Here is a 24,413-nt window from a genome sequence, read left to right on the forward strand (position 1 = left end):
ATCGCTTGTGACCACATAGCATATAATATCACTGTATAACAATTAAGCCCTCTGGAAGCAGGCTATATTTTGAGCCATAGCAAAAGTGGACAGTCCAGGTAACCTACTTTATCATTTAGACCCATTGTATTCCCTTTGGCTGGGTTCTTATGATAGATGTTCACACTGGCTTAATGGGCTTAGAGCTTGCAGCTTCTATGGTTTTATGCATCTGCAAAAAGTTCCTCTGTAATTTAGTACATGCCTTTTCTGTTGAGTTTTATCATTCATCACAGGTCACCAGCAATCTTTTTACTTCATCTCCTGCTATGGATACTTCTAATAATCACATTAAACATCAAGACAAACCTACCTGACAGTTAGCCTGATGGATTTTCCAGATAAGACAGGTGGGAACATAATAGGAGAGAAAATACATAAAAAGGTGAGCGGAAACCATTTCAATAATTCACCAACAGCCTAAATTCATTAAAAAGTAAATGGAGAACAGGCTTTACAAATAGATGGAGATGCAGCGAAACTGTAATTTTAGAAATTGCTGCTGGCTTTTACAGACCCCATCTCTCATTTTCTTTTTCTATTTTCTCATCATTCTGTTTACCGCATGGCATAGTCTTACGACCAACATGCGAGAACTTTCCATTTTGAGTGTTCTACAACCAGCTGTCTTACGTATATTAAGGGAATCAAGAGAAAATTATATTAACTTTCTTGATTTCTTTATTTATATTAACCAATTTTCCATTTTTAAATTCTGAAATGTGACCAGCATTAAAGAAGGCTTTTAGTTGGATTGTGTGAATGAAACCCATTTAACTCAATAATGGTAATTAAATTGCATCTTTCACTTGAGCCATGGAAAAAAAGCCACTTTTGGGACATCTTTTTGATAGCTACTATCCCTGGTTCAAAGATAAAGAAAATGGATTACTAAGAGTAATACTATTTAATATTTATGAAATGTTTCATACAATACAGAAAAAACAGCTCTCTTGAAGTACTTTTTAACTAGTTTTAAAATTACCCAGACTTGCCAGTTTTCTTTTGTGATTGCCAAAAAGAGATGCTATAAAATTGGAATGTAAGGTTAGATACTTTTATCTTTTTAATGCTTTATCCCACCAACTCTGGAAAATGTGGAAGATAACTCCGAGGCAATGCTAGAAGAAACAACATGCAGGGTGCTGATTTTAGGACAAAGCAGTGGGCTGAATTCCGTAGAGACACTGGGCTGTGGCAGGCACAGGCAGTGGCTTGGTGGACGGAATGTGTGTGTGTGAAGAATTCTTGGCAAAGAGTAACAATGGATTTCAACAAATCACCTCATTCATCTCTTGCCATGAATATGTTCTCCTGAACAGACCTATCTGTAACATGAAACAATATAGAGCTAAAATAAGATTAAAATATCAACATTTTATTTAGTATTAGGAAAAACTCAAAAAAGAAAAAAGAAACCCATTTGTCATTCATTCAGCAACTGAGTGGTTATATTAGGCAGCCTCCTGTGCTGGAAAAATTCCGAGTCTACTGCAGAGGATGTCAAACAGACCTCAAACTGCGTGCAAACTCCAGTCTGCTGAAAGTGGCTGTCCCAAGTGCTGTGTTGAGAAGGGTTCCGAGCCTGTTTGAGCTGAGTGGGAAAGGAGATTGGGAACGATGTCTGCCATGAGAGAGGGAGAGGAAGAGGCAGCGCCTGAGCTACACAGCACCATCCCTGGCCCGGTCTGATACAAAAAGCAGCTACAACACAAATGCTGACAGATGTGACAGAGGTATGAATAGACGGCCTCCAGAGCACTGAGCAGGGAGAGCCTCACTTTGCACAAGTGAGGCAAGTCTTCAATCTTTCATTCAACAAACACCGATTCACTGCCAGGAGTGACTGAACTGGCTCTTAAAGGATGAACAGGAATTTTCCAGGTGGCAAAAGAGGACAAAAGAGGCTGTTTTAGCAGCGGAATCAACATACACACACACATACACATGCCTGGAAATGAGAATAATGTTGTGGGCTTGGGTAATTGGCGGGAGATGAGGCTAGTACAGTAGGTTTGGAAGAATGTGACTTACTCTGCCAAGCTAGGATCCATCGGAAGCTTTTAAGTAGGGGGTGACACAATCAGATCTGTGACGCAGAAAGATAGTTCTGGTGGTTGGACGGACTGGAACAGCTGGAGGCTGACTGCAGAGGGCAGGAAGCTGTGGTGTAAATTCGAATGAACGACCCTAAGCACCTCAGTTGAAGTAGGGACAATGGAAGAGGGAGCCACAATTCCAATGACCAAGGGGCCATTCACTGCAATAAGGAACACGAGAGGGGAGCATGCTTTTGCATGAAATCCTTTTGAATGTGCTCAGTTTGATAATCAGGTGGAGATGTCCCGTAGGAAATTAGAAATAAGAATCAGATCTGGAAATCCATCCACATGGCGGGGGGTGGCTGAGGAGATGGGAGCAGACGAGGTGGCTCAAGGGGTGAACAAAAAGAGGGCTGAGAGGCACACCTCAGGGGAAGGTTAATACTTAAGAGGTGGGGCAGAAAGAAGAGTCAATGAAGGACCCTGAGACAGAGCAGGAAGGAGCCTGAGAGCCGTTTCACCCAGGTCAAGGAGAAGACTCCTTAGAAGGTGGGAGCAGTGCCCGAGGCCATGAGGACTACAAAGGCATAAAAATCTGCCAAGCACAGTGGCTGGCACACATCAGAGCTGCTACTTTCATTGGGTTTCTCAGGTGAAATCCCTGGCTTTAGCAACTAGAAAAATTTGTTGCTGATTTTCTTAAGAGCAGCTTCAGGAAAACAGTGGCAGCACACAGAGAAAAGAACATAGTGAGCTGTGCAACGAATGTCAGTGAAAGGGAGCAGAGAACTGGAATAAAAGACAGGTCAGGACACATGCTCTCCGGCTGAAATGAAGGCATCAGTACTGATTTTTGTCCTGATACGAAGATGCCACATCGTATGCTCAGTCAAGCTGAACAAAGAAGAAAAGATAAAGGATGGGCATTTCTTTTTCCTTCGTGGGTGCCAAGAATCCCTGCTTCCCTACCTGGAGGCAGCACCGGAGTGCCAATGATGCAGGCTCCACACAGGCCTCTAGGAATGGCAGTGCTGGGGGTGGCCACACATTCCAATCTGGAGCCCAAACTGCACCTCTCTCCCCACTGAGCACCTTGAGGAGAAGATGATGGACACTGGCAGCCACGGAGTTCAAAGGGACTGTAGGAGGTCTGCAAGGTAATGCTCCTTCTTTAAGGCATTTATACTTTCTACCAGAGATAAGAATCTAACCTCTTTTTTGGGGATTTTCTGATGGGATACTTTAACAAAGCTTTCAAAGAGGTCTTTTCATACATAATTTTAATGAAAGATGAAAATGCACAGAAAGAAGGCAAATATACTGAGTCTTTAGCGAGACGAATCAGGAAGGCAAGAAATCTAATAAGCGCCCACTTTATTCCATGGAGGCTTTACAGATATGGAAATGTGAGCATAGAGCTTCAGTCTATCACAGGCAGCCCAAGTCCCATGCGGCCCATTTTCTCTTCCGTGTTGCAATCACCATCTTCTTCTCCTTCCGGAGCACGAAGGCACCTGGTCTGGACATCCCTGCTCAAGTTACAAAGCACTGGCTCTCAGGAAACATTGGTTCTATGACCTATCCACATGATTTGCTGGGTTTCTGAATAGTCAGTACTCCCATACATGTGTGTTAAAAACTCAGTCTGTATTTATCTGTGTAGACAGAATTCTCTTCAGGCCCGTTCCACAGTAAAATGCTCAGAGCAAACCTTATTTTATGGTTCTCTCTTGCTCCTAGTAGTTTTTTTCTAAGCCATGCTCTTTGTGGAATTTCGGAGGTTTCCCCGAGTCCTGAAATTCCTCCCCTTCAGTGCCAGCTTTACAGCAGAGACTAAGTTGTAATGAGGACCTCTGGGTACCTAAGCAGCTGAATACTCATGGGTAACGCTGCAAATTAACTTAACCTTTACAGCATCTTGCTCTCCTGCTAAAAGCATTATAGCGCCATTCAACTGTATTTTGTTCACAATTTCCCAAATGAAGATTATCATTCTTTCATTATTCCAAGAGAAACAATATTTAGTTATATAGAAATGTTACATTTCTAAAACCTAAAACAAAATGCAACTTAAACTCAAAGCCAGCCTTATACTTATCACTTACGTTTATACTGCCTGTGAGCATCACACAGAACAGGGATCATAATTTAGTATCTCAAGGTGGACACCGGAAATATTGTTCTTAATAGATAAAGTAATTGAAGACTTTTAGAAATTTTTTTTTAAAAAGAGGGATTTTTGGATTCAGCAAGGAAAGTAATAAACATCTTTTTTCTTTTCCTTTTAAATTATAAATTAAGAACTGCTTGGAATCTACAATCAAGTCAGAAATCACCATTGGTGCTTTTATTGTAGCTTTACAGCATGCCCCGGAAAGAAACAGCTTCTCATTTTCTAACGCAGAAGCAACAGTGCGAGAAGATCCCTTCGAGGCTGCAGGGGCTGATCCCAGCGCGCGGCCGGCACAAGCGGGAACAGGAGCAGGGAGGTTTACGGCCGGGAGCACTTCAGTCGTGAGCTGGAATGTTGGTTTTGAGTTTATGTTCGTAATAAGACTCATCTGTGGCCCATAATCAGCACAGAGAGGGAGACGAGTGAGGCAGTCCCTGGCGAGGACGTCACTGACCCTTCATTCTTACAACACCCTGATCGTTTCCAGTGTACTTTAAGCGCAGACGGGGGAATAGATTTCCAGATGGTCGACTGCCATCCAACTTAGAGTATATTTTTAACCTACACATGGCTACCCTGAGAATGCTTTCTAGTTAGATCTTTAGTGCCGAGTCATAACTATTAATTTTACCACGTAATATTTCCCTTAGTTGGTTTCAAAGCTTAATTAGAATATTCAGTTTCAGCAAGTAAATTAAAATAGGATCAAACAACTACATTTGGTAGCCCTAAGTGACTTTCAAATGATTAAAAAAATACACAAAACAAGGACTGTTGTGGTGATTTTGTATGCAGCGAAACTAACTATGCTGTGGGGATTATAAGAAATAAAAAGCAGACCACAAACCAGCCATTTGAAACGAACTCTTTCCCTTTGGAACTCAGTTTAAATGTCACTTTCTGGGGAAAGTGTAGTCTGGTCCCCAGCCTGAGGGGATGGCTTTCCTCCTGGGCTCCCCCCGCCCGCCCTGTGAGCCTCTACCCCTTTTTTTGGCCTCCACTGGCCTGCTCTGGAGGGTCTGTTTCCCTCACTACACGGGGAGTTCCTTGAGGACGGTCCATAGCTTTCTTGTTTTGCCTCCCCCATAATGACTAGCACACGGTCTTAGGTTGAGCCCTATGAATCTGCCATTTTTATGGGTCAAAAATGGCTAAATTTATCATCAATTTCATAGGGTTCAATATAACAACAGCTGAAATCTATGATTGTTAAATGAACGAGCAAATGAACTAAAGTAAGGTAACAAGCACAAAGCTAGCTTTATAAAGAACCACAGGGCCAGACTCTCAGCACACACAGAGCTCAGCAAACTTTTCAGAGCCCTGGTGCCCAGAGCCAGGCATGGAGGCCTTGAAGAACTCGGAGGAGAACCACAGATGTGACTAGAAATACACCGAGACATTCCTGCGGGATGACAAAAGCTTCACAGATCTTGTGATTGTTCAGCCTTAAGGAGAGACGGGTTAGGTCTTCATTTTTGCAACAGGAAACTTGCAAGCACTGAGATGAGAGGGAAAGACTTGGTGGTGGTGGTGGTGGGGGGGGGGGGGCGATGCAGAATGATTACTAGGGGCAGCTGGGAAGTTTCTCCCTCTGGATATCTTTAAAAATAGTTTGGACTCTCATCTGTCACTAATGACTTAGGGGTAAGTCTCATTCGGCTGGGCAATGAGGCTAAATGACCTCTCGAGGGCTTTTCTGGTCATAAGAACTCTGACACAAAGGCTGGGGGAATACAGAGCATAACTAAGACCACATGACAAGCACAGAGAGTGGGCAAGTGGCCATTCAAACTACTCCTCTGGCATAAGACATGGCTACTGTACTGTCAGTACACCTCACACAGCCTGGCCGAATCTGGCACAGCGCAAACGATGCCCTCTACCTCCATTCCTCTAGCCCCGGCTGGTTTCTAGGCACTGTGGCAGACTGATTCTACCAGGGCAGCCTGTCTACACAGCAGCCCCACTGGAATGCCCAGTGGACTAAGGCAGTGGGGCTCAAACTTAATGGACTGTTGGGGCCCACTCCTAGAGTTTCTGATTCAGTAAGTGCTACAGACTGAATATTTGTGTCCCCTCCAAATTCATACATGGAAGCCTAATGCCCAAGGTAATGGTGTTAAGAGGTGGGGCTTTTGAGAAGTGCTGAGGTCCTGAGGTTGGAGCCTTCATGACTGGCATTAATGAGCTTATAAAAGAGGCCTAAGAGGGCTCCCTTGCCCTTTCCGCCATATGAGGACACAGTGAAGAGACGGCCATCTATGAACCAGGAAGAGGACCCTCATCAGACACTGAATCTGCCAGTGCCTTGACCTTGGACTTCCCAGCCTCCAGAACTGTGAGAAATAAATTTCTCCCAGTATATGGTATTTTTTTACAGCAGCCCGAATAGATTAACACAGCAAGTCTGAGGTAGGGCCTGAGATTTTGCATTTCTAACCATTTTCCAGATGTTGCTGATGCTGCCAGTTTTGGGGCCACACTTGGAGAACTCCTGCTCTAAAAATGCAGTTGATCAGTTTGATTGAAAGTCACTGTCAGAAGTGTTCCCGGCTGCTGTGCATGTAAACTCAGCTGCACTGCATCCGACGTTAATTCAGGGAGAAGTTAATCTATCAAAACACACCATTCTCACTTGACAAGTGATTTCCAAAAATCCTGAGTTAGCACTCAGCTGTGGCTCCAGGTCTTGAGAGCAATTAACAAGAATTATTTCATTCTTCCAAGGTTTCTTGGGGACTGTGAAAGTATAAAACATTCTTCACATAGAATAAAGAGTTCAGGTCATAAAGACAGATTCTAGAGTTACGTCTAGAATAGATGTTGATCAGAGAGAGCTGATAAGCCCAGGGGTCACGCTGAAGATGTACGGTTTCTCATAAAAGTTCCTCAGTTCTGCCTCAACTAGGAGCACATCCAAGGTATTAAGTATATGCCCCTGAGAGATGTGACAAGTAAACATCAACACATTTTCGTGTATGCCTCTGGGAGTGTAAACTGGAACAAGTTATACTCTTTGACCTTGCCATCCTATACTTATAATTTGAAACAATTAGAAATGATCTAATGACCAAAAAGGGGAACTAGTTAAATAAGTTTGGTTCAGTTATGGATTGGAGTATTGTTTAAGCACCACAAATAATATTGGGGATGAATATTTATTGGAATGAAAATATTTCAAAATATATTGTGTTTAAAAATAGATTATAAAACAGTAGGTGCAGAATATTTCCATTTTTTGTAGAAAAGTGATGCCTATGAATGCATAATTAATCAGTCTGGAGGATTACATGTGAACAAGGTGTTAACAGAGAGGTGTTTTCCTTCCCTGGGTGGTAAAATTACAGTTGTTTTTAGTTCTCCTTTTTATATCTCTATTTTAAAATTGGGTAACAATGAACGTGTACTGCTTTTATAATCAGAAAATGTAAAGTTTTTTAAAATTTATGATTTTTTTAGTTCAAAAAGCCAATTGTAAATGCGTGAAAAAACACACTAACTTTTTCAATGCATCATGTGTAAATAACTTCAGAGTGTGTGTGTGTGTGCATGCGTGTGTGGTTGTCTTGAATTTATGAAGGCACCCGTGATAAGCTCCTTCCTCCAGGAGGTGCTGTGGTGCAGTGAATAAGCGCACAGGAGAGTATGTTTGGATTCTGATCTTAGCTCCACCCCTTTCTTACTTGTGTGGTTAGGTGTTTAACCTCTCTATATCTTAGTTACTTCATCTGCAAAACAAGTATGTTAATATAGCATTTACTTTGCAGGGCTGTTGTGAGGATTACATAATTCAGCGCCAAGCATGTAGCGAACATCAATAGATTGTGGCTATTACTGTTATTCTGAGGTGGATGCTTTCACTTAGCTCTCCAAAGCATGGCACCTCACTGGCAAAAGAGAGCAGAAGTCAAGTCAAAATCTGTGGGCATAACTGGATCATGTCTGGGCTCCATGCGAGGATGGCAGTGAAACGGTGGTTGCAACAATGAACACTGAGCAGAGCACTATAACTGGACCAGGGACAACGGACTCGAAACGTTTTGAAAGAGAGCTTAAGAGAAGTGGGAATTAAAGGCAGAAGAGGCTCATGACATCCTTCAGAGATGTGAAATAGTGAGGGTGTTATATGGGAGAAAAGCCAGTAACAAGAGCAATAAAAACGAAAATAAAAAATAAAGAGAACTGCAGTACAAAGATGACATGGAATAAGATGGTTGGGACTGTTCAGTCTTCTGTTCGGTAGACCCCTAGGGAAACAGTCACAAGGCAAAAAGTACACATGACCAAAAGCTTAGCAATAAGGAGTTAGACATGTGGCTGTTTCTTTGCGTGTACTGCTATTTTAATACCTGCCCCCCGGACCCCCAACACACACATTTACGGGCTTAGCCCTGTATTTACCTGGCTTGTGCAGTACTTGGGAGACAGTAAAAGATAAAATATTTGATTCTGCTCTGGAATTTGGGCAACAGAGACTCTTAAAAAACAGTTGTTTGTAAGTTTTTTCCCAGCCCGGTTCCTAAGAAGTAGTCCCTGAAATTATTTCTGCAAATGACAAATCCTCACAGAGGGTATTTGTATAAGGACAGAAGAACTAAACGTGACTGTAGTGTGAGTCTCTTCTAAGGAAAGAGGAAAGAGGCTTTTAATTTAACATTTCTATCTAATTCTAAAATCTAACTTTTTTCAAGCTTTCCAATATCCATTGTCTACCATTAATTTGGTTCCTTTCAAGCATAGAAAAAAGACAGTCCTCACACTTCAACCAAGACACAATTATCTGGAAATGTATATATTTGAAAATTCAACTTTAGAATTGCTTCCAGTTTGAAAGTTTAAAAATCATACAAGTTAAGAGGAATAGACTCAACAGGAAGTCTCAACTATGGTGAAACTACCTAAGACCTTTGGGCAATAAAGGTTCCAAAACCTAAATACACTGGAAGATTGACTTATTCTTGACTTAAAAATAATTTTAAAATATTTTTTAAAAATACCAGGAAGGTAGATTTCTACCTTATTGTAGTTGAAAACAGATATTTCTTTTTCTTTTTTAAAATTATTTATTATTATTATTTTTTTAAATAATCTTTTTTTTTCTTTAAGATTTTATTTTTTTCCTTTTTCTCCCCAAAGCCCCCCGGTACATAGTAGTATATTCTTCGTTGTGGGTCCTTCTAGTTGTGGGATGTGGGACACTGCCTCAGCGTGGTTTGATGACCAGCGCCATGTCCGTGCCCAGGATTCGAACTGATGAAACACTGGGCCATGTGCAGTGGAGTGTGAGAACTTAATCGCTTGGCCACGGGGCCAGCCCCTCTTTTTCTTTTTTTAAGAGAAATTTCCTTGAGCACAAACACTTGTGAACAATACTGACAATTGTGGTATTAGAGAAAATCAGATTTCAGAGAGTATTAATTGAACATCATGGCTTATCCCTTACAGTAGCAGTTTTCTAAAGGTATATTTAATTAGGGAAGTGATAGAGAGTACTGTATATTAGTGATAATTATACCCTGGGGCAAAATTCAGGGCTGGGGGCTGAGGTATCCGTAAGGGAGGCAAAATGGAAGAGGAGAACCTTATCTGGCCAGAGCAAATCCCTCACTTCACCAAACATTGTACATCTTAGATCTTTGGCTGCTCCTACCAAAGAGAACACTGAGAGGCCAAAACAACCTGTTTATTGCTTTGTAAAGTCCAGTCCCGTGGACATATTATTTAAAAGAGGCAATTCTCAATCAATCTAGGAACAAATTACCTCCCCAAAATACAAAACCGCAAAATTACACATACCATCTTGTCTATCGTTTCCCTTCATTTTCTCTCCCTTTTGGCGATGGCCTTTAAAAACTGGAACTAAAAGTGTAAGATTCCTAAGTTTGTGAATACTCTCTTACATGTTGTATACATAGAAAACCAGGGTAATGACTGCGACATTGGCTTTATAGTTGGGGAAAAACAAATGAAATAACCCAAAGCAGATCTGTCCACACATTTACTTGTTTTTCACACATTTGCGGGAAGAGGTCAACGTGTTTTTAGGTTTTGCTGAACTTGACCTTTAACAGCCATTACTACTGAACCATCACAACCACCTTATAAGGTAGCTACTATACAACAGGCCCTGGGTACCATATGCATGGCTCCTGCCTTCTAAGGGTGCCAGGCATGAATGACTAGATGTTGATACAACATGATGTGAGGTGTGACAGAGGGGAGGTGTTGTGTTCTATGCAGAACACATTGGGGGGCATCATTTTCAGATCCCAGAGCAATACTTCCCCTCAGGAATTCTTTGAGAAATGAAGACTGTCTCCAAGCACAGATTTAACTGGAAAACCCAACCAGTAACATACAAGACAGCAGTAAATGAATATATTCAGATTAAATGGATATCTTTCACAACTTCTCACACATTACTAATATGTGTTAGATTTTAATTTTAAATAGAAATATCTGTAAAGCTGTCACGGTAAAGGAAATAAGCAGCCGAGTGTACTACTAAGGAGCAAAATAATTCACAGAAACTATTCTTCCTAAAAGTGTGCTCAATATCAAGGCATAGCTAATCTCTTAGGCTTTTATTAAAGAAAACTCTAAAAGATAGAGCAAAAATTACAATTTTCATTAAAAAATGATCAGGGTTTAATCCAAGTTCCTATTGATCCTTCCTCAGTAAATATAATTCAGAAGATAATTTTAATAGGGACATTATTTAGTATTTGGATCCAGGAAAAAAATCTTAAGACAAAAACTTGCATACAAATGTTTATAGCAGCTCTATTCATAATTGCCAAAACTTGGAAGCAACAAGATGGCCTTCAGTAAGTGAATGGATAAACAAACTGTGGTACATCCACACAATGGAATATTCAGTGATAAAAAGAAGTGAGCTATTAAGCCACGAAAGACATGGAGAAACCTTAAATGCATATTGCTAAGTGAAAGAAGCCAGTCTGAAAAGGGTACGTACTGTATGATTCCAATTATATGACATTCTGGAAAGGGAAAACTATAGAGACAGTAAAAAGGTGAGTGGTTGCCAGAGGTGAGGGGGTGTGGGGAGGGGGAGATGAATCAGTGGAGCACAGGGGATTTGTAGAGCATGAAACTATTCTGTATGATACTGTAATGGTGGATACATGATATTATGCATTAGCTAAAACCTCAAACACTGTATAACACAAAGAATGAACTCTAATGTAAACCACAGACTTTAGCTAATAATAATATATCAATATTAGTTCATAATTGTGACAAATGTACCACACTAATGCAAGATGTTAATAATAAAAGAAACTGTGAGGGTGGTGGTGGTGGAGGGAGTATGTATGTGTGTGTATGTATGTGTATATATACATATTATTATATATATATGAACTTTCTGTGCTTTACGCTCAATCTTACTGTTACTCTAAAACCTACTGTAAAATATAAAGTCTATTAAAAAAAATCTTAAGACAGTTTGAAGAGGAAAAAGACTGGTTAACCTGAACAAAGAGAGAGGTGATTCCATATTGTAGAATGGTGTGAATTACTACCATGTCACACATTAGTTTATTATGGCATATTTTTAATTGAAATAATATGTGTATAATAAAACACCAGGATATTAGTGTATAATTATCTTTATCTCAGAACTCGAGGGGACCTTAGAGATGAATAAACAGGTTTAGATAAACTTAGAAATTAACCAATCGTGACTATCAAACACTCCAAATGTTCCTGAGAAGAGAAAACTGTGTTTGGTTTCCGCTAGGGCAAAGTGAATGTGTTAAAGTAAGTGCTGTGGAAAAAAACCATTTTACAGTCACTAAGGATGCAATAAAAAGTCTCCTGAAATTTTTATTTACATTAACACATTGGAATGTACCCCAAATTACTACATATGCCTGTACCTAAATGGCTCAATTTAACCAGTGCTCATCTTACAGACTCTTCAAGTGTTCCTAACACAATTTCTTTTTTTTTTTTTTTTTTTTAAGATTTTTTTTATTTTTTCCTTTTTCTCCCCAAAGCCCCCCGGTACATTGTTGTGTATTCTTCGTTGTGGGTTCTTCTAGTTGTGGCATGTGGGACGCTGCCTCAGCGTGGTCTGATGAGCAGTGCCATGTCCGCGCCCAGGATTCGAACTGACGAAACACTGGGCCGCCTGCAGCGGAGTGCGCGAACTTAACCACTCGGCCACGGGGCCAGCCCCTTAACACAATTTCTTTATCAACACAAATGATCCACCTTTTCAGCTATTTCAAAACTCAGGACAATAAACATTCCACCGGCTCATTAGAGAGGTGGGGCAGCCCGGGGTTCGGAGTGTGGGTGGTGCATTTAGAGTGCTTGGGTTCAAATCCTGGTTCCACCACTTGCTGGCTGGGTGACCTTGGCCAAGTTACTTAACCTTCCTTGGCTGTTGTTTTCTCATACGTAAAGCAGGGACAATAGCAATACTTAGCTCATAATTAAATGAATTAAGGCACATAACTCACTTGCACAGGGCCTGGCACATAGCTGTCAAGCGTTAACTTTTATTAGTTCTAACGAACCGATTTTAGGAGACCATGACTATGTCATTTTCAGGATCATCTATGATGATTCTTAAGGTTGATGACTATGTGAAGATACCTCCATGGTGATACTTCTGCTACTCTGGGATAATTAAACGTTTAAATGTTGGTCTCTTCCACTGGATTGTAAACTCAGTGACAGCAGAAACCAAATCATGGTCATCCTTGTTAACAAAGTACATTTAAGGAAGTATTTCTCAGAATAAAAAAACCACACTGATTTACTTCTTATTGGGAAAGAAATTTTAATTCAGCTAAAATACATACTGTTGAAGTGAAAATTTCTCTTTATTTCAATTAAAAGAGAAAACCAGATAAAGTTCTAATCTATAATACTTTGGCCAAATAATATTACTTAACTTTTAAAATCACCTGTGTCTTAAAGTGTTTCCCCTGGGGAGACTTGACTATACTGGGATATTTGGTTGAAATGCCACCATGTTGAAAACAGAGAAAACAGCAAACTTCAGGTTTAAACTGAAAATCAACTGTAAGCTGAGATCCACACCATTTTTAGTTGCTGAGAGTTCTAATTCACAACACAATAGTCCCAGGTAACAGATCCAACCTTCACTTCTGGTTTTGAAGGGCTCTGGTGAATGCAGTGAGTGTGACTTTAGCTACTGTATCAAAGACTGATATTTATTTAACCAAGATGGGAAATAAAGGTTCGTGATACTGGAAGAAGTAATAAAGTTCCCATTCTCATGTAAACTACCCCAAATAAACATCAACGGCAGCAAACCAGAAAAACGCCCCAAAGAGGAGAAGAATGGCTTCTAAACAGATGGCCTTCTCTGTTTCATTTTAAGTAACAGACAAGTATTTAAATTATTCTCTACTGAGACTATTAAAATAGCTTTGCTATTGCTATCAGAATGGAATTTCAGATCCACTTAATTTCAAGAAATTGACTCAAATTCAAATCACAGATCTGGTGTATTTTAAATGGTGCTATGTACTCTATGCACTATTTTTGCTGATTATAGCATTGAAGTAGCTGGACTCAGATAATTGAGTTAATCGTATTAAATCAGAGATGCCAAATTAATTTCTTAGACTTGTTCATGAATAGCTCTAAAATTATTATGAGCCTTGATGATTGAAAAACTTTCCCATTTTCTTATCATTCATTGGTGACATAATTTAGATCAGATATATATTTAGACTACAAGATCCCCAGGATTACAAAATCAGGAAGAACGCTAAAGGGCATCTAGTCCAATGTTCTCCTTCTCTAAACAAGAAAAAGAGGCCCAGAGAAGCAGAGGAATGTAGTAGTTAAATGTTTGGGCTCTGGAGTCAGACAGACCTGAGTTTCAGTCCCAGATGGGCAAGTTATTCACTGTGTGGCCTTAGGAAAGTTCCGTAACCTCGCTAAACCTCAGTTTCTTCATCTGCAACATGAGGATAATAATTGTAGTAATCTCATAGATTAGTATAAGATTAAATGAGATAAACATGCAAGGTACTTAGCACAGAAGACTGGCACATTGTAACGACTGAGTAAATGTTAGTAGTTATTATTCTTATGGCTACAAAGTGACAGGTAAGGCAAATAAGCAGCAACAGAACTAGAACTTAAGAGTTCCTGACACATATCAGAGCTTTTTCATTTAAACATGATCCCCGGGATAAAGATTCATTTGTCTGACAATTTAAGTACAACTCTACATCAGACAGGAGGATAACTGTTTCAGTCTCTCTGCTACAGAACTGATAAAAATATTAAATGGGCGACCACATATTGAGGTCTCAATTTCATGAAGATTCAAGCACATTTAGCTTTCCATGAGCAATGGATATTACATGTGTACCTCCACAACTGTTTTAGTTCAATTCTATGTTTTTAAATACTTCCCACTAAAAGCTGCTCATATAGAATAAACGACAAGGCATATATTGGCCTCAAATAAAAGTTAGGGTTCACTGGCTAATGATCTTAAATTTGACTCTAGTTAGTTGCTCTATGGGATAAGTCCAATATTCTTAATTTGTACTGTCAGATATTGCAAAGAATAAGAGAAGAACAGAAAGAGAAAAATAGAAAGAGAAAGCAAGAATAAGAAATACAGGAAAGAAAAAGCTAAAGTGGGTCTGCAGTATGAATGAGACTTGGTTTGATTAATATAGGCCCCCCAAAAACACAGGCATTTGGAAATGCCGCTTTTGCCAACATTTACTGTCCTAAAGGATTCAACTCAGAGTTGAATGTTTTTCTCACACTAAAAAAATGAATAATTAAGAAGCCTCATAAAGAATATTTGTTTTATATAACAGGCTCTCAATACTTCTGCATTTGATAATTTTTAATTAATTGGCTGGTTTTTTCCCAGTAAATATTCTCAGACTGTCAAATGGGTGCCTAAAACATTCTCTTGTAATAAACTAAGGATTACTTTTTCTTATTATATGGAGAATAATCAATGTAAATACAATTAACTCTAAATCTTTAAAAATAAGAGTAAACGCAAAAAGGTATAAATATATAAATACATAGACATCGACTCAAACTACAGTGAGAGAAGCTCATGTATAAACATGAACAAAGCTCAAACACCTTTTTATGTAACACCAATGTGATTCAGCAGACCAACAGATGAAGAAAATAGTAATTTGAAAAGCGGCAATTTGTATCCATACCCGGTATTTAGTATTTCAGCACTAGAAATAAAATCACTTGGCAAACTTACCCGCATTTTTGCACAAGCATCTTGGGTTGATTCTGTCCCCCTGAGCTCTTTTATCAGCATAGAACCTAAATACTAAAATACAAAAAAATTCAATGATATATGAAAAACAGAGTATAAATATGAGTAGTGATTTAAAAGCAAATTGTGGAAGTACTACTGGCTAGGTTTCCTGGCTATAAGTTATCGCACAACTTTTAAAAACTAGCAGTAACTAATCCTAACAAATAAATGCATTTATGGAGAGAAAGCAGCAGAATTAACCACAGTTCTGAAAGCTGGAAATTGCTCTTTATAATAAAACTGCAGCATTTTCTAAAGATGCCATCTTTCAAATCATATTTAACTGCAAAATGGGGGCATCTAAAAATGTTTTCCCTTTTTTTTGAGGCAGCAATGTCTGCAAAAATAAATCACACTACTATCTATGTAATTACAGGGTTGTATGAGACAGCTGAGAGGCTGAGCAACATGCCCCCCATTTGGGCTTAGTTGGCTGCATAGGTAATTAACTTTAGGCCCTTCTAAGGCGGAGATGCAGTTTGGGACCTTTTCATTCACAGCTGTGCGCCCTGTGGTTGATCCACCTGAGAATGGGATGGGAGCGTGCAGGGAGGGCGAATGCCATTCTCAGTGGTTCCACAGAGGAGACAGCTGAGGTCTGGTGCAAACTGATGCTGAATGGGGTAGGAGAAGGATGAGAGAGTCTCCTCCCAGGAATTGCCCAACACTTTGCTGATAGATGATTGGATCCAATACTGCCTTGGTACAATATGCCACTCACGCTCCAAGTTCTGGCTGGGGGCAAATTGTTTTTAGCAAAGTGTCTATTTTGTCTTTCTATCAGTTGACTTCTCCTCAACTTCTTGAAGCTTCAATAGGGCTCCTTTCTTTTGTCATTTTCCATCTCTAATTTTACCCGCCCTCCCCCCCCAAAAAAGAGCGCCATATGTCTTCTTTGAAAAAGTGAATTAAAATAATTATTTTCCTGACGTGACTGAGGAGACCCTGGCACTCTGCCAAAATGGGGCTGGGAATGAGTCCTGTAGACCCAGGAGTGCCGACCTGAAGAGGACGTGCCAGGGCACTACAGCAGAGGGAGTGGTCAAGGGCCTGGAGGAAAAGTATGTTTGGAAAGGCTCAGGGATTTGGCGTCTGAGCTTTGGAAGAGGAAGGGGGCATCAATCAAACACGGTTTTTGGGACATTACTATTGAAATAAATCCAAAGCTTCAAGATAAGTAAGCAGTAAAAGAGGTGAAGATGGCATAAAATGAAAAAAAGCCGAAATTGCTATGAGATAACCAGAATGCCCACATCTTAATCAAATTAAGGAAAATAATCTTGGCGAAATCCTTACCTTTTAAGTTATCAGGAAAGTTTGTCCTAATGGAAACGTTTCTTTCGATGCACTGCCGAGGGTTCGGCCACTTTCCCTGCTGTAGTCATAACCACCACCACTGTCCCTACAACTATGGTATCTTTTGAACATTTACCTGTTCATATTACAATTCTCAGCCAAGCCTGATTCCCTCTCCTATTAAAAAAATACCCAGAAATATACTCCTAATGATGATAATGAAAGAATCTGGTATTTATATAAAGTGGTAGACCCAATGTTCTGAGATCACGGATGAGTGGAGATGTCTATATACGCTATCTTTATACTCATTTCCATTTTAAGATTGCACTTTATCACATTTCATTTAAGATATACAATTATATAAGAAGACAAAACAGACAAGCTTACAGAATTAAAAGGGTTTTTGTAAAGCTCTATTTATTTGGACTTTCTCTGTGGATAGAAGGCTACTTTAAGAAAAAAAGAAGGGGAGAACATTCTAGGAATTTCAGTGATGGACATTTTGATGTATTTTCAATATAAAAGTAAACAAGCCGGAAATATATACCCTCTATGCCCACTAGTACCCAAATACTGAATTCAGGGTAACTTACAAAAGCTTTGTAATCACACGACTGGAAGATGAGCTTTTCCGGGTGGTGCTGCCAGTATTGCACGGGTGTTGAGGCTGTGGCTTCATTTGGAGGTCGCAAGGTAATGGAAGGTTCTCCCCAGTCTCCTGTCTGAAAATCACATTTATTCTAGAGGTAATATGAGCAGTAGGCAAAGATCATTTCCTATAGCTAGCCTGAGTTCCACTTACACATGTGTGCTCTAAATGTGTAAATGCATTTGGGTGTATTCTATGTATGTAAATACTTTTACTGTTTATTACGGTTTTATATTCCTCAAAGCTGAGTTAACTTTTATGAAGTGAAAGAAGTTCAATTATTCTACTTTTAGAATGACATTCTAAGCTAAGTAATTTTAAAATAAAACATGAAGATATTCATAAGTGATTTACTAATTCATAATTTTCTCTTACACCAGAAAAGAACATAAATCTTTGAAAGACTTTTCTGTTTTTAACTTGACTATTTGAAATTTTTAGTTTGAATTGCTTCTATGTTCAGAATATACAGTTCCATAAATTTTAGTTCCCAAATATGACATGTATCACGTACTTTGAATAAATTTATATCTCTGGAGAAAAGTATTGTGTGATACTAAACAAATTTTAGAAGAAAAATTTACTAATAGATGACAACAAGTTTCCCTCATCTGAATTCACTTGTATTGATATAATGCCACTGTGATTGTCTTGGATGTATTCAGCTACCTTCCTCAGAAAATCTAATGTGCAAATGAAGATTAAACATTTAAATACCAAGTTTGGTCATATGTGCATATGCATGTGCTTGAGGATCCTGATTCACAGATACAAGCACATTCACATATGATGGTATGTCATATAATACATATGCCCACTCAGACAGACCTAAGACAGATGGACATCCCATCATTTTATTATTTTCCATGAGGTTAGCCTTGATCTGTTTTATTACTGTACCAGTTTAGTGTGAGCATCTAGAAAGTCAAGGGCCCATGTTGGCAGGTCTTTTCTGGGCTCTGGGCTGATTTAGCAGTAACACATGGGCGATTTCTCACTCTTTTTTGTGGTAAAGATTCTGATATTTTGAAATTCAGTTCTTTGTTCTCAAATGGACGTGACTAAAACTAGACAATAGGCAGATTTCTGAAGCCATTCTCTTCTAACCTGGATTTGGTTGGTCTTACAGATTTACTAGCAATTACATTTCTCAGGAGTTGGAAGAGTATAAAAAGGTCTCATGAGCTCTAAAACCAAACAACCTTGGCTAGAGATCAAGCTCCACAGAAAGACTAGCAAATGGATTGACATTATAGGATTTCTTAAAGAGAATTTTCAAGGAGTCTAGGATGTGAATGCAAAATTTTGGATGTAGGTATATGTTTTGGGGGAAAAAGAAAGTCCATAGCTTTCATTAAATTCCTTGAAAGGATTTAGAAACCCTAAAAGGTTAAGAACCACAATTTTCCAGGAATAGCTAGGATGTGTGTGAGGGGAAGAGGAGGAGCATTCCAATTTTCTCTGTGTGGTTTGGATTTACATTAGGTGAAATATGAGGTGGCTGACAATGCTGGAAAGTGTTAGGCATAGGCTTTTCCTTCTGGACATTTCTAACTTGCTTTTTTTTAAAAAAGAGAAAATTCTAGAGCCCCTCAGGAATGCACAGGCTTTTTCATAGAGGCAGAGAGCTTGAAGCTTTTCTCCTTGAGATGGATCACTCCCAATCACAGGAAGAACAAAGTTAGCATCATGCTATTTCCTTGCTTCTCACTGGAGGTGTGTGACCAGTCAGAACGCCTGTAGCTCTTCTCTCACGCTCTATTCTGAGCTACTCTGCACGTTACTTTTCCTAGTTGCTGCTTTACTTACATATGGCTTGGTTCTCCTATCTTCGGTCTGTTGACATTAAGAGTTTACCTGGAATATTTACTTTAGAATTTTTAGACAAAAATGCTATGTTTTGTGACTCATCCCTGACTCATTCTTGAGTTTTCTCTTTATATGACTTTTTATTGTGTAAAAGCAATAACTGCCTGCAATTAATTTTAGGATTAAGTTTTCCTCTGAAATCCTATTTTGATTCTTTCTTTTCCTTCTCTCAAAAGCCTGGATCTTTACTATCTCTCCAGTCTTTATTTCAACTGGCTGTGATTTGCTCTTAAAAAAAAAAAAAAACTAGCGTGAAATTCAAAATGTAGGATATGCAGATTTCAGTATTATTTTAAAGCTGAGTGTAATAACCTTTAAATGATAATAGTTAAAACTCTGGAATCATGCAGCCATGAGTTCTTAATTAAAAGCTCTTCCAAAATCTAGAAAATCATCCTCTAATCTCCTCCATTAACCTTCTCCCCCATTCTCCCACCTCCCTCCATAAAGCAATAACAACATAGCAAACAGGTGTTGTACATTTAAGTCACAGGGAACATCGTTAACAGAACAACAGAAGTTTGCACACAACTCCGTGGAATGATACAAAAGGAGGAGCTGGTTGACATCAAAAGATCCTTCGATCCAGTGTCTGCTCACGTGACAACTCAAACCAAGCATCAGATCTTCACGTTAGCCCTGTCATAGTTTAGCTGAGGTATACACTGGCCAAGCTCAAGAGGCAGTTTTCAAAAAGGCCTGAACAGACATGGCATGAGCTGGGTACCATGGGTTGTGGGGCAAGGGTTGAGAATAGGGCTGGGGGTGGTGATGGGTGGGATGAAGCTGGGGTTATGGGGACATTTCAGGGGTTAGTACACTAAGCATGCAAATCATATGCAAACTCATTCTCTAATTGTTGAATTAACTCAGGCACTTTTATAATTAAACTTCAATGTGAGTTTCATACACTTAAAGCAGAACTACAGCCAAATGCTGATCCAAATATTTACATCATCCACATGAGTCTCAGCAGCCATTTTGGGAATGACAAGCCCCAGCACATACCACCTCAGTCTGGAAATCATCCCAACCTCTGATTTGATAACCACATGAAGAAGTTCGTGGCGCATCCATTTAACTCTGTTTAGGCAGTGCCATCATCTGCTCTCCTATGACTCCACTTTGTCCAGGAACCACAAACCACCTGCTTTGAATCCACCGTGATGTGACAGGGCCTCCCTTACGTGTTATGGAGGGAGATAATTACAGTGAAGAGAGATACAATCCTTATTTTATTTTCTTTGTGGCCTTGAAACATTTCTCCAGTCCAAATATTTTTTAACTCCCTACAGGGACTGAATCTACCTTTCTGGAAATAGAAACTGAGTTTTGTCATACTTGTTGCTATTTCCAGAAATTCATTTTCAAATACAGGAAAAAGCGTTCTTAAGATTGAATTGATAGGAAAATAATTTTATTTTCCTTCCTGGAAATTCATCATCTCATTTTTTCAACCTTAGATCTAACAATATCTAGGAGACTCAGCTTGTAGGTGTTGGTTTTTCTCTTTGGAATTTATTTAATGGGAATGGATGGATTTGGCCTTATGCTATATTGTAAAGGGCAAATACGGCCGTGGCCAGGAGTCAGCTTCACCTGGTCAGCTGACAATAGAAAAAAAAAAAAAGAGTTCCGAGAACAAGGGTGCCTTAGGTCTCAGCCCTCCTGGAGGCCGAATGACAGCAGGAATGCGCTGTGGAGGAGCCAGGTAAAGCAGTGACTATATGGAGTCGCAGAAGACACCAAAGAGCAAATAAGGGCTTTCGTCTCATATATAAAATAATTTCAAACGGTGAAGCCCAGTAGTAGGTCTTGTTAAATAGTACATTCATAACCGATAATACCTGTATTTCGTCACGTAAATTTTAAAAATGAATAACTTCCCAGTTTAAAAAGTGCTCATTAAATATTAAATAAAAATCGAACAGACCTAAAAACTCTTTTGCCACAAATACTGGTTTGAATCATAGCTTATCATTAACGAAAAACAGACCTAAACATGGGTAACAGTGATGCAATAATATTTCATTAGAATAACAGAATAAAACAGGAAAAGCTTGGGGTAAAATTCTGTCATATTTTACACTATTACAGACTGGCAGTACTCTTTAAAATGCTTATGTAATTACAGAAGAGAAATTAAAATGATTCAAGGCAGTCTTACTAAATATCTTCAGGCTATTTCTTTAGAGCTTAAAATACTTAGAGAAAACCTTTCCTTTAGGTTCATGTATTGAAGGATCTTAATATTACAAGAACTTGATCATGGCTTAAAACTTCATTTACTTTGTATGTCTGTATGTCTGTATTTTCTTTAGGATAACTAAACAGAGGAAAATGTACACCATTAACTATCCCTTCAATTTTCAAATAAAAATTAGTCTTCTAATATAAAGGAAAAACACCACTTGAGATTAGAGTTTCAAACAAAGAATTGATTCTGTTTAACAGGTATTCCAACTGCCAACTAGAAATTCATAGCCTGGCTGAGTTTGAAGGATTATATCTGGGCCATACCTAATATAATGTAATTTAATTAAATGTCTCAAACCACTGACTGGAAAGTATAAAACCACTAACTGACTTCAGTTAAAACACACACGAAAAATTCACAAAGTCTATAGATAGATTTTTATTGAATGGCAGATTCCAAAATGCAGTTTTAAAAGTTTGCATTATTTCAAAAGCAGGTAAAACTGCATGGTTTTAGATCATATGCACCAGATTCCTACGGCAAATTCTAAAAGATCATATCATATAGCTCTCTACCAAGAAAGAGAAACTGAAGATATCACATATATTATCTGCTCTGAGAGTAGAAAGGGGAAACATTGTCTATATTCTTATTTTCTTCTTGAGAAAAAAGTTTCTTAAGGATGTCAGTAAATAATTAAAAGCCATGATTATGACTCAGCTTTCTAACATGAACAGAAAGGTCCGGTATTTTCCAAGCCTTGAATTATTCTTTTAAAAATTTTTTTAAATTAGGATTTAATTGAATTTTTTTAAAAATAGAAGCTTTTAAGTCTTTTGTACTGAGGATTGCTCCCACCTACCTGCTTGTAAATTTAGATCTGAATATTAACAAACATTATTCTTTGCTTCTTCAGAACACTTAATGAAAAACTAAAATGATTTTAAATGACAATTGTTATTTTAAGGTTTCACTTTCAATAATTCTGACAAGTATCAAAAATGGGCTACCCAAACATACATAAGATGTATGTGCTTGTATTTATATTCCATTATCTCTAAGGCTTTGAAGAATGCTACAGACAGCTCCATGCTTATAAATATGCATACATGTATTTGGAGGTGAACGTAAGGAAGGGCCTCCTACAAACAATTACACACACACATGAAAGCAGGATCCTGTAGTAGTTCTTTTGAAAAATCTTCAAGAATAAAGAATGCTAGTTTGGTCAAATGCAGTTGGTTAGACTGAATTTGTTCCTTTGGTGATAAAGAGCAGAGATGGCCACTTCTGAATGTGAAAAAGCACTGGTTAACATTTACAAGTTCAGGAGGAACTGCTGGGTCCCCGGAGCACCAGTACCAGGCAACGGATAGACCCCACGGTCCCCAAGAGCCAGAAGTCCCATGCACAGGAGGAGGGGTGTGCCTGATGCGGCACCCTGAAAGAGGCCTTTCACATGCCAACCCAAGAGCTCTGCTTAATGATTCTCAACCAAATGTCTCAACCTCTCAGACAGCAAGCTATCCAAAGGGAAAAATTTAACAGGAGGTGAAAATAGGATTGTATTTTAAAATACAAAATGAGAACAAAACAAACATTAAAATGTTTACTTTCCAAACAAAAATGTTTTTTTTAAAGTATGCAAAGGTAAAAGGTGAACATTTGAATATTAAGCAGCTCAGAGTAAAGTGGGTCATGATTTGTATCGTCAAATGGAAAAAGGCTGAGAACCACTTTGTAGCTGTAATAGTGCCTCTCCTGGCTACACTCCTCCCACATTTGCATAAAATTTATGCAGAATATCATGCAAATCATACTTGAATATTTCTCACAAGTGAAGCGCACGAACCTTTGAGAATTGTTAGACACAGTGGGTTGAATAGCCCATGAACATGAGGAAGTACAGAACGAGGAAGAAAAACACCGATATATACATGTATATATATATATATATCTATTTACCCTTTTCCTTTCTCCTGTAAAAGCAAGTTAAAACAGACACCTGGGATGAAAGCCAAAACTCACATGGGACAGATTTTAACCATAGACTTTAAAACCAAGTATGTTTCTCATTTTAAGACAATGTTTGCACATCAACTCGTCACAAGGCACAGGAAATGAAGTATAATAGACGAAATCTCAGGAGTCATTAGACATCACAAATTTTCTGCATTGCCAGGACATAGTCCTTATAGCTATTGACAACACTTTGCAACACATTACATAGCGCAAGTTCAGGAAGAGAAAATAACCATTTGTAACCTTACATTATGAACCTGATGGATGGCTGAGAAAGGAAATCCAGCGTTCTGATTGGTCCATATCTCACAGACAGACGACTGCTGATATAAACAGAAAACTATCTCATCTTGTCAATATTTAAAACATGGCAGCTACCAAGGCAGTATCAAGGAAGGGAAGGAGGAAAATAATAAAAACAAAGAATCACATTTCTTAAAAAAAAGAAAAACAACTCAAAAAATGTTTTGAGGGTGCTCAAGGTTTAATCATTGACTTTCAAGTCATTCTTGTGCTTAAAAACATTTTGAGTTGGCTGGAAAAAAATGACCATTTATGCATTAGTTTTATATCAAGGAAAACTACTAATACATCACATCTTGGAAAAAGCAAAATGCTGTTTACATTTGCCAAAGAGATGGGAAATACCTTCCCTCTTCACGTCATTCATTTCAGAGGATAAACAGTTTCACGAAGTTCAAGAAAGATGAGAAAAAGCATTTAACACAGGTCAAACATTTTTATTTTCTTATCTTCAAATGACTAAGAGCAAACAACACAATAAAATGACTTTCTTGATT

General features: G+C 38.7%; 1 protein-coding gene and 1 long non-coding RNA gene across 48 annotated transcripts in view; one reads left to right on the forward strand and one right to left on the reverse strand.

The window, feature by feature from the left end:
* The window catches only part of ANKS1B (ankyrin repeat and sterile alpha motif domain containing 1B), a 1,028,420-nt gene that overhangs the window by 30,209 nt on the left and 973,798 nt on the right, over window positions 1-24,413 (reverse strand). For 18 of the 47 annotated variants that reach the window (XM_070254099.1, XM_023631256.2, XM_023631252.2 and 15 more), the window contains 4 exons: window positions 23,862-23,936; window positions 17,470-17,598; window positions 15,518-15,589; window positions 353-364 (listed from right to left, as the gene is read on the reverse strand). In XM_070254099.1, the coding sequence (XP_070110200.1) occupies window positions 353-364; window positions 15,518-15,589; window positions 17,470-17,598; window positions 23,862-23,936 (288 nt within the window). Of the gene's footprint in view, window positions 1-352; window positions 365-15,504; window positions 15,590-17,469; window positions 17,599-23,861; window positions 23,937-24,413 lie in introns of all 47 variants that reach the window. The other 29 variants (XM_023631262.2, XM_023631260.2, XM_001495836.7 and 26 more) reach the window with 6 other exon arrangements.
* On the forward strand, window positions 7,082-9,192 carry LOC138921214 (uncharacterized). Its single transcript, XR_011433618.1, has 2 exons — window positions 7,082-7,178; window positions 8,025-9,192. It is a non-coding gene; the product is annotated as an uncharacterized lncRNA (long non-coding RNA).

Source organism: Equus caballus, chromosome 28, assembly GCF_041296265.1.
Source record: "Equus caballus isolate H_3958 breed thoroughbred chromosome 28, TB-T2T, whole genome shotgun sequence".
NCBI classification, from domain to species: Eukaryota; Metazoa; Chordata; class Mammalia; order Perissodactyla; family Equidae; genus Equus; species Equus caballus.